The sequence below is a fragment of the Ambystoma mexicanum genome, chromosome 3q, assembly GCF_040938575.1.
Source record: "Ambystoma mexicanum isolate Mex_15411 chromosome 3q, UKY_AmexF1_1, whole genome shotgun sequence".
Taxonomy (NCBI): Eukaryota; Metazoa; Chordata; class Amphibia; order Caudata; family Ambystomatidae; genus Ambystoma; species Ambystoma mexicanum.
In genome coordinates this window covers 341,740,530-341,754,975 of record NC_090926.1, presented here as the reverse complement: position 1 = coordinate 341,754,975, position 14,446 = coordinate 341,740,530, and the positions used below count along the sequence as shown (strand labels likewise).

Here is a 14,446-nt window from a genome sequence, read left to right as displayed (position 1 = left end):
TAGGGTTGAGATTGACTTCTTTGACAATGTGCTCTTTATGCATACCCTGTGTATTTTGACTTATTTGAGCTAAGAGATGTATTTTTTATGTATATTTTTCAGTATACCATAGAGTTGTAGTATTGCAGAGGGATTAAGTTTACTTTTTATATTGGGTGCGCTGCCCCATCTCTTACTTGGATGGTTGTAAAAAATCTCCCTAACGGTGCCATATTCCCACATGGCGTTTAAATATGTGCATAATAGATTCTCCAATTCAGGTGTCCTTTTTTTAATCTCCTTTGTACATTAACACAAGTAAGAGGGGGGAATATCTGCACATTTTAATGCACAGAACACAAACTCATTCCCCTGGTCCTGTTAGAAGCGGGCTCAGGGGATGCTGAATGCGTGTCTAGGTCTGACCCAATTTAAATATATATAATACGCATCACTCCTGTATAACTTGCATTGACCCTCAAACAGCAAAAACAAATGTTTTTCTTTTTTTACATGTTTCACAATGACAGACCCTTTATGCACCCATTATGGTGAAATCTCATTCCAACATCCAAATGGGTTCTACAAGTCTGTTATATATTAGTGTCAGGCGAGCACTCCTGACATTCATTTATACAAGGGGGCTGGAAAGCGCATAATATGCGCTGCTGCACAGCCTCCTGGAAATGTACAGGTTAACTTTTGTGAATAAAGCAACATGGACCTGCGCTTTTCTTACATTAACACACGCTTTTTTAAAAAGCACATCCTCGGCACATTATTTGTATAATTGTTTGTAAATTTGGTGCCCATGTTTTTTTAAAGTTTCTTTTTGTCAGTTGAAAACATTTATTTTTGATTTCTATATTTAGAAAACAGCCAGCCAGGTTCAAGACATTTGTCATTTAGACACTTTTTCTTTGAATATCTCTGGTAAGAAAGACTTCTATCTTTTACATTAAGATTATACTTTGTTTGCTTTGAACATGTGCTGGCTGGAAAGGGTCTGACCTCTTCAATCCACTGTTTGCAGGAATATTTAATCAGCCTGAAATTGTCATGAGCTTAACAGTTCAATCCGCAACGCGAATCGCTCATAAATTCGTCTCAACCACGAATCACCTGAATATATTTACAATTCAGGTTTCAGACAAACTCATTTGCCAAGCCTTACTGTGGAAAAGAAGCAGGTACTTTAACATCCGGTTTGGCTGGTTTCAAAGCAATGCCTTGTCCCTTTTAAGTTTACTTATTTGTATTAAATGCACTTCACTTCATAGGATTTTACCTGATACATATGATTGCGGTATGAGCAACCATATGTTTTTTGAAGTATGTAAACCTCTATGGAGAACGCTGAAGGACTCGATTGACACTTTGCTACGCCATGCAGGGTATGGTACCGTTTCAGCAGGTCATTGCGCCTCCTGGTTTGCCTCTTGGGATGAACATTTCTTCATCCTGTCTTTCTCATAGAGCGGCTGCTCTTTGGGACTGAGCCCTAGCCATTGTGCATGTGAATCACTTCTGGATCATGTCGCTGTGGCAGTTAGGGCATCTCATGCTCTAGTGTACGCATTGTCTTTGCCACAACATCTGAAATTCTCTGCACCTATGGACATCTCAACTTCACATACAATGGCATTGTAGGAGGTAGTGGATCTGCCACGTACAGCATGGTCAATTTGTGAAGTTTTGACCCTTTGAGGCTGCTGATCCATTTGACAATTCTGCAGAAAACGCCATCAGTGTCCTTGTAAAAAGATTGCCACCACCAGCTTCTGTTAACTCCTAACAATGAACTTCCTTCCCACAGATAAGTCTTGAATTTGCTAATTACTGAAACACAAGCACGCGCCTTTTGCTCAATGACTAGTATCTGCTCACGCAAACCTTCTAGGGCCCTGGATGGAAGTGAAAGTATACTGTTCATGACCATCAGTTTGCATCAGGACAGTGCTTAATCCATTCTCACTTGCATCACTATACACAACAATGTTCTTTCTTTCATCAAAGTAACACTGGATTGATGCTTCAGAGATCTCTTTTGACTTTGAGAAATTCATCACCTTTTTATGACGAGCCATGAGGAAATGTTTCTTGGTGGCTCATCTCTGACAAGATTTCTTATGAACTTAGCCTGAAAACATGGCATGTTCAGTCTTTTTTGGCTGGCTTAAGCATGGACATAATAGCCTTGACAGTGTCAAGTTTGGGCCACACCTCATCCAGTGACAGTTCATGGCCCAGATTATCCACTTTCCTACCTAAATTTTTCACTTCTCCAGAGTAATCGTTAAGTGGGCTCCCCAAAGTATTTATAAGATCTTCCTTAACCAACTACCATGTTTTCTTAAGTCATTTCCCCACACCAGAATGTCCTTCTGGGAGTATTGGATGCATACTATGCCTCTAAGTAGCCTACTCATACATTTCTGGAATACACACTCTCTAGCGAGTAAGCTAAAGGGCAGGCACTTGCACCGGAACAGTTTAATGGGTATTATGAAAGTCGTGAGCTCTGTGGATTCCTGATGATAGGTAGATTTGAGTTTGAATGATGAAAATATGACTGCAGAAGAAATTTCTCATATTAATATCATTGGAAGCGGAAACCACTCTGCCACAACATTCCTGCTTATAAGCCTCCTTGGTGAAGGCAGAGCCTTACAGCGCTGTTTCCCCTTGCGCCCTTCCACCATGGGCCTAATCCATTCAGATACACAAGTACATCAGTGTGCTCAATAATAGCCTGCCCCACTAATATTTCCATCTCAACCTCACGCCTTGGGTCCAACGGCCCAGTCCTGACCTTGGCAGTGATGGATTCAGCATCATCCTTTAGTTTATTGGGTGCAAGAAACCCTTGAGGCACCCTGTCTCATTCCTGAAAACCTCTGGGCACCAGGATTGTATGTCTGTGGAGGGTCTCTCTGATATACCCTCCTCTGCAATGCTCAATGTTAGTCTCGATCCCAACCATGCTGATTAGGTTTTGATACCAAGGTTAGACTGATCCTCCCATGGCAGTCGATTGCCACCTTTTCTTGGTAGATAAACTAGTCTGTTGGTCTTGCATCCTTGAACTCTAAAGTAGCTTTGAATTCACCTAGGATGGTGATGGGTACTTCACCATAGGCATTCACCTGCACCTTGGACACTCTGAGTAGTCTGGTGCAATTAATGTGTATGCCCACACCTGAGAGTCCACCCCATTGAATTTGATTAGTTTCCCCCCCGCCCCCCACAACACTGACAGGTGCAGTGGTTGCCTGCTGCTTGACAAGGCCTGCTCGAACACAATGTGTTATTGAACCCTGGTGGTGGGGTGCTCCCACATCCTCACCACCAGCAGAGGGGGCTATGGTGGCAGCTGGGTCACTAGTGGGATCAGTGGTGGAGTAGGAACACATTTGCCGTGTATCTCTTTTGGTGCCACAGGCGAATGAGATTCTGCATGTCTGTCATCTCCAGGGAGCGAAATTTGCTTCCATACCCCCACCTCACTTTCTAGCCAGCCATCTATCTGGCAGCACACTGGACACTTGCCATCCCAGACAGTCTTCTCAGGTAAAATGTCAAACTACTGCCACGCCAAGGATTATATGAGCTGTTTGAAGGGAAGAGGCATTTGTTCGCACTCCAGACTCACCAGGCACTCATGTGCCTGCATTGCCCCATCTGCAGGGGCAAGCACAGAGCAAGGCTCCTCCACTTCAGGTAGGCCTACCGACTTGCTAGGACACCACCACAGGCTGGTCCTCTACCTGAGGGCTCTCGTTTGGTATTCCTCCCACTCCATTTCTCCCCTCTCCCGGCAACCTATCCTCCCCAGTTTCCATCTTTCCCCTTGTTCCTTGTCTGCCGTTGCTTGATGCATCAGGAGTTTCTAGAAGGGAAACGTGGCAGTTAAGATCCAGGAACTGCTGCTGCAGGCATCGCCAGACCTGTTCCTGTTGATATTTACTCTTTTTTTTAAAAAAGACACATGAACCTGTCTTGCCTTTATCATCCTAATTCTGGTGATATGTCCTAATAATGATAAAATCCAAAACAAACCTGCACTGTTTATTATAGGGGAGAAATCCTGTGGTTTTCTTATCATGCTGCACGAACGGCATGACAGAGGCTGCCCTCAGGGAGGAAGCTTAAGTGGCTATTGCTTGGAAGAAAATACTAGAACCTCGTAATCTGCATAAGGACAAATTCCTGGCTCATTGCTGTTTTGCCAACTGTGAACAAAAGGAGGGGTGATGGTGAACATAGAGGAATTTGTTAGTCTTGAGAGGTCTATATGTGAAAATGTTGGCCAATGCCAATAAAACAGCTCATAATTAATTGTTCCAACCAGAAAATTAGGAAACTGCTGTGACATGAGTAAGACCGCACTGGACAAGGCAACTGAAATTACAAAAAGGGTGGTGCATGCTGAAACCTGTATAAGGAAACTGGAAAATGTGCCAGGCAAACGGACAAGATCAAAAACGCTCTCATCCAGGTCTCAGAAAAAGTAAAAACATTGGGGATATACTTAGAGGAATCATTTGGTGCAGACGTGCATGTCAACAATATGAATAGAAACTGCCAGTACTATCAGAGTCTGTTAAATAAATCAGACTGTATCTGAGTGAAAAGATCAGCGCAACCATTGCCACAATCCTCTCCAAACTAGACTATGGAAATGCCCTGCTGTTAGGAGCAAGTAAAGGCTGCATACCCAGGTGCCAAGGTATCCAAAACAACACAGTAAGAATTGTTAAACAGAAGGCCAGAAGGGATCATAGTACAGCAGACAGGAAAGCCCTTCACTGGCTAGCACTAGAAGACAGGATCACCTTCAAAACTATGACTTTGGTACATCGCTGCCTATTTGGACAGGCACCTGCCTACCTGAAGGAACAGATTGTTCCTTACACCCTGAGCCGCTCTCTAAGATCAGAAGCACATGAACAGATTGCTTGCATCACAGCTAAAAGAGCGAATGGGTTAGGGCGATCCTTCCCTGTGAGAGCGGCCCAGACTTGGAATGTATTACCGATTAAATGAAGACTAGAGGAAAACTAAAAACTAGTATTTTCAAATAAAAGCAATTAGTTAAGAACCTGAATCAGAAATATGCGGTCCTGTCAAACTTTGTATTTCCGTGTCTAAATGAACGCACCCCAACGCCCGTGAGATGTTTGGCGCGATATAAATAAATAAATATAATAAATTTAAAAAAAAATAAACTACGGGTGCTCGTCAGTCGTCCAAAAACAAAAATATGTCCTCTGTCCAAAACCTAATTCTATCTGGCTGTAGCATTATAGAAAAAGAAACTAAAAACCAGAGCACTGTGCTTCTGGTTAAGACTTGGCTGAACTCAGTGGAATTCTTCTTAGTGTAGTGTTAGTCAGTCCAATGAAAAAGAAGAAAATGCTGCTTTAAAATCAGTAAAGTTCCTTAATCCTCCTTGCACACTCCTCAAGGGATTCTGTAATTCGTGGTATACATTTAAAGTCTTAACATCTTTACACATAGGGATCCTTCTTGTATCATTTCCCCCATTCCTGGTATCCCTTTCTTGTGGTTTCTCTTTTAGTCAGTTGAATCCTTTAGATTCTATTCTAGTGAATATATTCCCAGTGTCTTCTATTGGGCCTTCCTAATTGCTTATACTTGACCACACCTGTGACCCTCTCCAATATTCACACTTCGGGTTTCTTGGGCTAACGTAACCCACATTCACAGTTGCTTCACTTGTTTCCAGTTTCCTCCCCCCGGACCAGCCAGCTACCTTCTTCAGCGTGGGGCTGGTTCCTGGGGTTTGGAGTTGCATCGGGGAGTCTGCCCATGTTTTCGCTTTCTCTGGTTTCTCTGCATCTGTTTCTCAACCTGCCTGACTCGGCAGTCTCTGCAGACACAAGCGGAGTGGCGAAATCCTGCCTCCTGATGCGCTCAGTATCTGTATTCATTCGTGGGCTCCAAGCACCCCACGGGAAACCATGTGGTCAGGCCACAAAGCGGGACGGTCTTCCCGACCCCGTAGCAGTTGCTACACTTCTTTTTGCTAGTCTCACGGCCTTCACCTCAGCTTCTTTTATTCTTTCAGGTTGATGCTGGCTAAGCGGCCCAACATCGCTCTGCCCCTCCAGTGCATTCCTTCGTCAGAGGCTCTCCTCTGCTTAAGGTTCTCTCTCTCGTTGGATTCTGTCTGCTGACGACTCGTAAAGGGGTGTTTCATTTCTTTTCGTTGGATATTTGAAATAAAGCATTGCCTAAAGCCAAGGAGATGGGGAAAATATTAAAGGTTGTTGAAGGAGATACAGTAGTAAGTGCAGGCATATTCATTCCCATATAAGTGGATAGTGTTTATCTCATAGAGAGTTCCCCGTGGGAAAGGGAGTCACTCCTAGTGAGGTCCCACTTTCCAGGTCCCCTAGGGAGAGTTTTGCTGAGCGGGCGCACCTACCTAGCCTCAGAGGGGGGGTCCAAAAACCAAAAATATGTCCTTCGTCCAAAACCTGATTCCCCTGGGAAGAAGGCACTAATAGCCTAGATTCATCACACATGTCAAGTGCTATACAGGAAAAATAATTCCGAGCTTGTGGAAGGACATTATCCCGCTGCTACAAACACACAAAATCAGTTGGGTCTATACAAGAGGTGGCAGATGCATCCCTTACCATCTTTGAGACCTTATCACACAATGAGGTTTTGTATTCCATCGGTGCTCGGTGTGGGTAGGAGGGGTGGCGCAAAAATAAACTAATTCAAATTCAATGGGGTGGAGACTGAACTTTTGGTTGACAGTGGTGCAGACTACACTTGATGAACTCTCAGCTGTGGGCATATACATTTCACCAGCCTACTCTGTGTGTCCAAGATGCATTTGAATGCCCATGGTGAAGTACCCATCACCATTCTAGGTGAATTCAATGCTACTTTAGAGTTCAAGGATGCAAGGCTAAAAGAGTAGTTTATCTACCAAGAAAAGTTGGCAATCGATTGCCATGGGAGGATCAGTCTAACCTTGGTATCAAAACCTAATCGGCATGGTTGAGATGGAGACTAGCATTGAGCATTGCAGAGGAGGTTAGATCAGAGAAACCCTTCACAGACATAACATCCTGGTACCCAGAGGTTTTCAGGAATAAGACAGGGTGCCTCTAGGGTACATTTCTTCTGCAGAGCTGGACAGCCCTTGCCATAGTCGGTACGATTAATAATACAGAGAGATTGGAATTTAATACGAGCTATGATGGGAAGCCAATGCATGTCCTGTCTAGCAGCTGTAACCAAATGTCCATAGGAAATGCACATTGCAAGGCGGATAGCAGCATTCTGCAACACCTGCAAGCGGTTCAGTAGATAGAAAGGCTGCGCTACCAGCACCGTATTGCAGTAGCCCAGGCTGCCATTAATGATGGCAGCTATAACAGGGGCATGAAAGCTACTTCGGATGTATGAGTTGTCGCTGGTATTTTAGTTTGTCAGATTGATTTGAATGGTTTCTTCATAGGTTTTCCAGTTTATGGTTTGTTTTCCTGAGTTCCCTCAGTTCTTCAGTAAACCACCCTGCTGCCATTTTTCTTTTGTAGATGCTTTCAAAGCTTTTGCTGGTGCTAATTGGTCTAGGGCCTCAGGGCCTCAGTGGTCCCGGCGTCGAGTTTTTTTTCCACTGAGTCTGGAGTCGTTCTATTTAGCTCAGATGTGTTTGGTTTAGTTGATACCAGCAGTTCTGTTAAGGATTCCGGGTGAATACTCGTCCAGTTTCTTTTGTTGGTAGCATGCTTATTGTGTTTCTGGGCAGTATTCGGATTGGGTGTTTGACAGGGAATGGGATCAGGTGGTGATCACTCTGTATCATCGGTACTAGTGGGGCGGTGGTGGAGAGTTTGTCACTGCAGAAGATAACGTCCAAGGTATGTCCAGCATTGTGGGTGGATCTGTTCACTATTTGCTTGAAGTGGAGTGTTTCCAGGAGGGTGCTGAGTGAGTTTGCTGTGATTTAGTTTTCTCTTTGAAACCAGATGTTGAAATCCCCTAGGACGATTGTTATCATGATAGGTGGGCGATGGAGTCAGTGCGCTTTGTTGCAAAGTTCGGGTTGTAGGATGGTGGTCTGTAGATTAGAAGTAACAGTATGTTGGCTTGGTGGTTGAGTTTCATTTTGATGGGGAGGGATTCAGTCTTCTGGGTCCGTTGAGGGGAGGGGAGTGGTGTGGTCTTTGTATGCCATTGCAATTCTGCCCCTTCTTCGTTTTTCTGTTAGTGTGCATTAGTTTACAATTATCCGGTATGGCTTCATGGGCGATTGTCTTGTAGTTGTCTGATAGCCATGTTTCTGTGAAGATGAGTGCGTCTGTGTCAGCCTCGCTTAGGAAGTCATACATTTCTGTTTTGTGTGTGTGTGCGTCAGACAGACAGACAGACAGACACACACTTGCCTGAATCCCCTGAAATTCACAAAGCAGTGCAGGCACTGGCATAATAAGAAACATCACCCAGACTACCAAACAAAAGGCCTGATTTCTTAACTTTTGTACCAACATTTTCTGCTTTTATTGTGGTTTCTTTGTGTAGTTGTTATGGTTAATGTGTCCTACTTGTGTTTTGAAGTAGGGATAACATCCTGCTTACTATAAGCAATGGTTTCCCCCATGTGCATAGACTTGTCCACTGTGCAACAAACAGTGATGGGGTGAAAGGCCAGAGAGTAGGTTTGTAGTTTGATTCCAGCCCAGGAGTTTTAAAGAAGTATCGATGTTTGGTGAGGAGACTGAAATGTGTTTTAGGAGGCACCTATGAACTATTTAGGGGTTGTGGGGATGATGGGCGTTTTCCAGAAAAATTCACCCAACCATGTAGCATAAAATCTTCAACTAATGACGAGGAGTACCCCGGTCGCATTGACCAGGTTCCTCATTGACTTTAGGATGGCATCCTTTTTGGGTTGGGCCTACGATCTTATTGCTTTGACAAGTACTAATTTCAATCTATTTGTTCTGCTATTTCCATTCTCTGAAAAACATACCTCATTCTTTAAAACCTTTCCTTTCTTTTTTAGGAAATCTTCCACTGCCGAAAGCAAATAAAGTACAGCAAGGATAAGATGTGGTACCTGGCGAAAATGGTAAGGTGTTTTTGTGTATGTGTTTCAGAGTGGGGGTATTTTCTGTATTGGGAACAGCTGGCAGGGGTATGTGCCTTACCTGTAGTCAGCTCCTGAAAACACATGTCTCTGTGTGTTGGTCCAGCCATAAATGTGTGCAACTCCAGAATATTGGTAATGTGACAAATCCCAGGGTTTTGTCCCTGCTTCCATGGGGGAAGCCCATTCCTATGAGGCCAGGGAGGTGAATGTTACAAAATATCCTATGTGGAACAGTACTTGGCAGGAGAGTAAACCATGTCTGTTCTGTTGGACATTGAGTGAAGCAAGGGGGGAGAACCCACAAACACAGCACAGCAGTGTCTGGGACCCATATGAGGTCTGGCGACCTCCACAGAAGCAAAACACGCGGGTCAAGGACCCAAACAGAATCAAAGGAATCCATAGTCAAGGGGCTGGGGCTTAGAGCAAGTTGGGGAGTGCCCGAGAGAGGATAAAGGGGTCAGGGACCCTTGCAATTGAGAGAGAAGGTATAGGACAAGTCGGGGAGACCCTGAGACAACCTAGTGGGACTTGGGACGTAGGTTTAGTTTAGTTTGTTTGCTTGTTAGGCACGTATGCAACAAGTAAATTCTGTTTCAAATAAGAGAGAAAGGGAGGTGCAGGAAGCTGAACCACGTGGTCGAGAACCAAGTCTGGCAGGATAGTGCACCAGATTTGACAGTACAATCTGTGAGCTGGAGAAAGGATAAGGGTAAGGGACCTACCCCCTTTATACTTGGGAAATATGTTTGTTAAGAAGATCTACAGTGAAGTCTGGCAGGATAGTGAATCAGATTTAGCACTACATTTGTGTATTAAAGAGAAGACCAAGGGGAAGAGACTCCCTCTTGATACTTGGGAACTGTGTTAACTTGTGTTTTCTTATCAAGAATGTATCCGGAATGTGAGAAGCCTCCCTCTGTATCATGAAGACACTGTTTTTCCTTAGTTAGTTTAGCGTAAGGGACAGAAATAGGTTTGGACACAGGACAGTGGACATTTACTTTACACGGCATCCTGCCAGTCCTTAGCGTTTTCATGAGGCAGGAAAACCCCTCTCAGAAATGGGGCAAGATAAGGTTTTTCCTTTTTTAAAATTTATATAAGTCTTTTCCCACAAGCATGTCACCACTGTGTCAGACTCGTACTTCTGCACCCTTACAGTAACAACCAGTAAGTTTCCCTCTTGCAAGCTTATAATAAATTGTATTGAAAAATGGCAACAAGAAAACGTAATGTCACGGTTGTCTGACGCATTACGAATAAGGCATAATCGAGTTTAGTATTTAACATTTTCATTATTTGTACGGTAATACATTACGCTACCGTTTTTTGTTGTTTTTGAGTGTTGTGTGTGAAATCATAAATCGCCAAACTCAAATATCTGAAAGAATGGTTCGATAATACTGAAGAAACAAGAAAAAGCAATTTAGCAGGGGTACATAACCATTTAATTTGTTGTATAATGTGCATTTTGAGAGGAGTAGGGTAAACCGAAAAAAAGGAGAGCTAAGCAGTAGGAGGGTTGGTTTTGGGGCAAAGGGGGTTGCAAAAGGCATTGGGAGATAAGATGACGTGATGAGATAAGCAAACTTTGTTGTAAGGAGAGTATTTGGTATTGACTTGGTTCTGAAGGGAGAGGGCATCAAAATTTAAGGGCGATCGTCCGATTTAATCTTTTTTTTAGTAGTTATAGGTGGAACTTGTGTTTTGGAGGTGTGGGGGGGGGCGGGTCAACCTGAGATTGTTTTGATCTTTAAGAATTGTTACTGCCGTTGCCCAGGAAATGATCTCATTATTCATCTAATTTGTGCAAAAATGAATCCCTTTCGATATTATGGATTTTCCTTTTTAGGAAAATTCCATTACAGCCCACCACATATGATGAGAAAGCTGGGATAAATGTGTTCAGTTACATGTGATAGATTTTGTGGCACGTGTCAACATGAAGTTATGCTTGGTTGAGTGAAGGAGAGTGTTTTAATGCAATGATAAATAATAAAGGGTTAAGAGAGTATCCTTTTCTTGTACCTTGTTTCAAATTAAAATAAGTAGAATTGCTTCTATTGACGTGGACAAAAGCCATAGGGTGGCTATACAAAGCTATCATTTGTTTAATGAATTGGAAACCAAAATTGAATTGCATGATTGTATCTCTTAAGAAGAATCATGATCATTTGTTGAATGCTTTTCCAGTTTATAGTGTTACAATCACAGCGGGAGAAGTAATTTTGTGAGCCTGGTGTAGCATTTTCCCAAACCTTGGTCTTCAGTCCCCCGAGGGCATTCAACCTACAGCGCGTTGACCATACAAACGTTACAAACGTTGAAAGGCGCTATACAAATGACGCATTACATTACATTACTGGCCAATTGTCTACGAATTAATCCTGATAGTAAAGGGTGTATATTAATTTGGATAACTTAGGCTACAGTTTTAATGAAATTAGAGTTAACTTGCATGTGATGAATTAAATTCTGTGCATCTAAAGTGACAGTAGCTGATTAACCAGCTGAAATAATTAGTTTTGGGGAAAATAGTTCACTTGCAGGACACCATTGTTTACTTCCACGTGAGAGGTTTTCCTTTCTGGAAAATACCTTTAGTTACTTCTGGGTGAAATGTTTCCCTTACGCAACAAATTGCTTGTGGATTAGGAGGGTCCCATCTGGTGGGTTCCTTTGGGGCATCCTTTTGCTACATGACTTACACCGATCTAACTATGAGGAAGATTTCTTTTGATTAGTGGCCTCAATGGGCCCAAGGTGCGGTAAAGCAGTGCCACATTCCATCCAAGGCATATGGAAAGGCTCATGCAATGGCCCCATCATATTAAAAGAGTGGTACCATTTGCTTATTTGTGCTATAACTGCTTTTTTAAAGTGGTATTATCACTCTTTTACTATGAAGCAACGGAAGAAAGAAGTTGGTGCAATAGTTGTGGAACTGCAGATGTTTAAGCAGGAGGTTATTGAGGGAAGATGAGTGGTTGCTGTGCTGCCTCTTACTTGTTCAGAGGGCAAACCGCCAGCAAAGCCTCACAACCCTACTGGGACCAGCCCCATGTGGATGATTGCTCCAACAGATATCAGTTCAGCAAGTTAGTTCTTGGCTTTAACATAGACTGTGGTCCATCTGCTTGGATGACTACTAAGGCGGGTAGCTCTTTTACAATGCCTGCTTCCTGTGTCATCAGCAAATCTGGTGTTCTCCACTGTATTAGGCTTGTATAACAATGGAAGTGACATTCTGTGAGTAGGTTGCTGTAGAGTGGGCTTTCCTTCTTGCAGCAAGATCCACCTTGATTTGTACTGAGTGCTCCAGATAAGATTTGGAAGTGGGAGTATTTTGGGAGTGTAAGGATTTTTTTACGTTGTAAACATGTGAGTCTAATTCCCAATGAGATTTTATATGTGAGTAAAAATTATTTAACTGAAAAAACGAATGTTCTTGTAATATTTATTTTTGTGCACCTAGTTATTCATTTCCATGAAAAGATACACGTTTACTTCTTACAATCAGGCAGTTAAAATAGTTTCTTCCTGTGGTACTACGCATATTACTGGTCCAGACATATCCATGGAGCGGGGAGGGTGAAAGCAGGGGTGCAAGATTGTACATGTCTTTTTTTCCTATTTTTTGTTGTATTTGTACTCCCCATTTTAATTTTTTGGGAGTATTTACCAGTTTTTAGGAAGTGAAAGTGTCCCATACTCTCCTTATCTGCAGGGCTGTTTGTACCCCATCTGTTGTCCTTTTGGAGCCAATTCAAAACTACCTTCCTTGTGGGATGTTTGTGTCTGAATTTAGTTTGAGTAGCCTTTCACTTTCGTGAGCATCGTTTGGGCACCATGGTGGGTGGTGTGAGGAAACATGAATTGCGTTGGAGGCATTTGTTTTTCTGTGCCCTAAATCATGCACCCACCACCAAGTTCACCTAGACACCTGAAGTTTGTAGTGGGGACCGTAGATATGATTTTACTTGCTGTGATATTTAACACTTCGCTTGAAGTTTGTCACACACTGCCCCATTTAACCCTTAAGTGCCAAGGACGAGGTATCTCGTCCTTGGGATTACCTCCCCAGTGCCAAGGACGAGATAGCTCATCCTTGGCACTTAAGGGGTTAATGAAGGAGAACATGTTAGAAGGCTTTGCATGGTGAAATACCGAAATCACCAAAAAAGGCCTTGGCACTGGGGGGGAAAACCCATGGCAGTTAAAGACCACTGCCCGCTGTTTATGTCCGTATTAACAAATACAATTTACTTTTTGGCATTCATAGTTTGACATATAAAGCAAAGTAGGTAAAAAGGCATCAGAATGGGTCAGGAAAGCTCTGCCTATCGGGAGCACATTGCTGTTCTGTTGAAGGCGTTGAATTTGGAATGTATCATTTCAGCTGTTTATCTCTGGACAGTGCACGAGAATGGCCAATTCACTTTACACCATCCCCTTTTCTCCATTACTCTGGTGTTGAAAGCTCTTTGCTACATATGGAGGTACTGTTAAATTGTTGAAATCTTAAAAATCTACATAATCTTTTAAAGGTCTGGAAGCTGTGTCGCAGTCAGTTCTTAGCCCAGGCCGAGTAGCGAGTCCTTTGCACATCTTTTCCCTGAGAGAGGCTGCACTCCTGGAAGGCGATTAAACATTACCGGGCCTATTACTTCAAAACAATGGGCACTTTGAACCAGCAAGCATGCTGGGCTCTAGTCTGTCCTTATTTAGGAGCGAGGGCCACATAAAAAAAGTTGTTAGTGACTCCTGGACCAAATAAGTTGTTGCCAAGTGCCCTCTGAACACCTGGTTCTGTGGCTGGCACATGTTTTTGTACTTGACCTACTTTAGACCACAGAAGGTAATCAACATCTTGTTTTATGGACATAGGGCAATCGTTTTCCCCTTACTGTGAAGTAATGAGTTAAGTGTTTAAAGCCGCCGCCATTTATAGAGTAGCGTTGGCTGTGTATGGAAATATGTTGTTTTATTGGAAACCACTGTATCAAAACAACCTTTTTGCGTACGGTTTAGAGTAGTCGGCAGTGTGCTTCTTTCCTCCTTGTGGCTGTATAACACTGCCAGTGATTTCTTTTACACAAAAATATTCAATCAAAAGTGTGCAATTTACCTAATGGAGTACTGCAGAAAATATTGTTTTTTTTAATAGTTCTTTTTATTAAACATATAACATAAACCGGTCACATTAGCTGGTCAATGGTAAGCAGTATTCAAAGACAAAAAAGGGGGAGATGGGTCACCACTTCCCTGCTACTACCTTGCGCACACTGGGGTGTGGCGGGGGCAACACATGTGGAGGGAGGGGTGAGG

General features: G+C 43.0%; 1 protein-coding gene across 1 annotated transcript in view; it reads left to right on the top strand.

Annotated features, from left to right (window-relative positions):
- The window catches only part of MRPL22 (mitochondrial ribosomal protein L22), a 221,066-nt gene that overhangs the window by 180,997 nt on the left and 25,623 nt on the right, over positions 1-14,446 (top strand). The window contains exon 4 of the mRNA XM_069653954.1: positions 9,029-9,094. Within this exon, the coding sequence (XP_069510055.1) occupies positions 9,029-9,094 (66 nt within the window). The remainder of the gene's footprint in view (positions 1-9,028; positions 9,095-14,446) is intronic.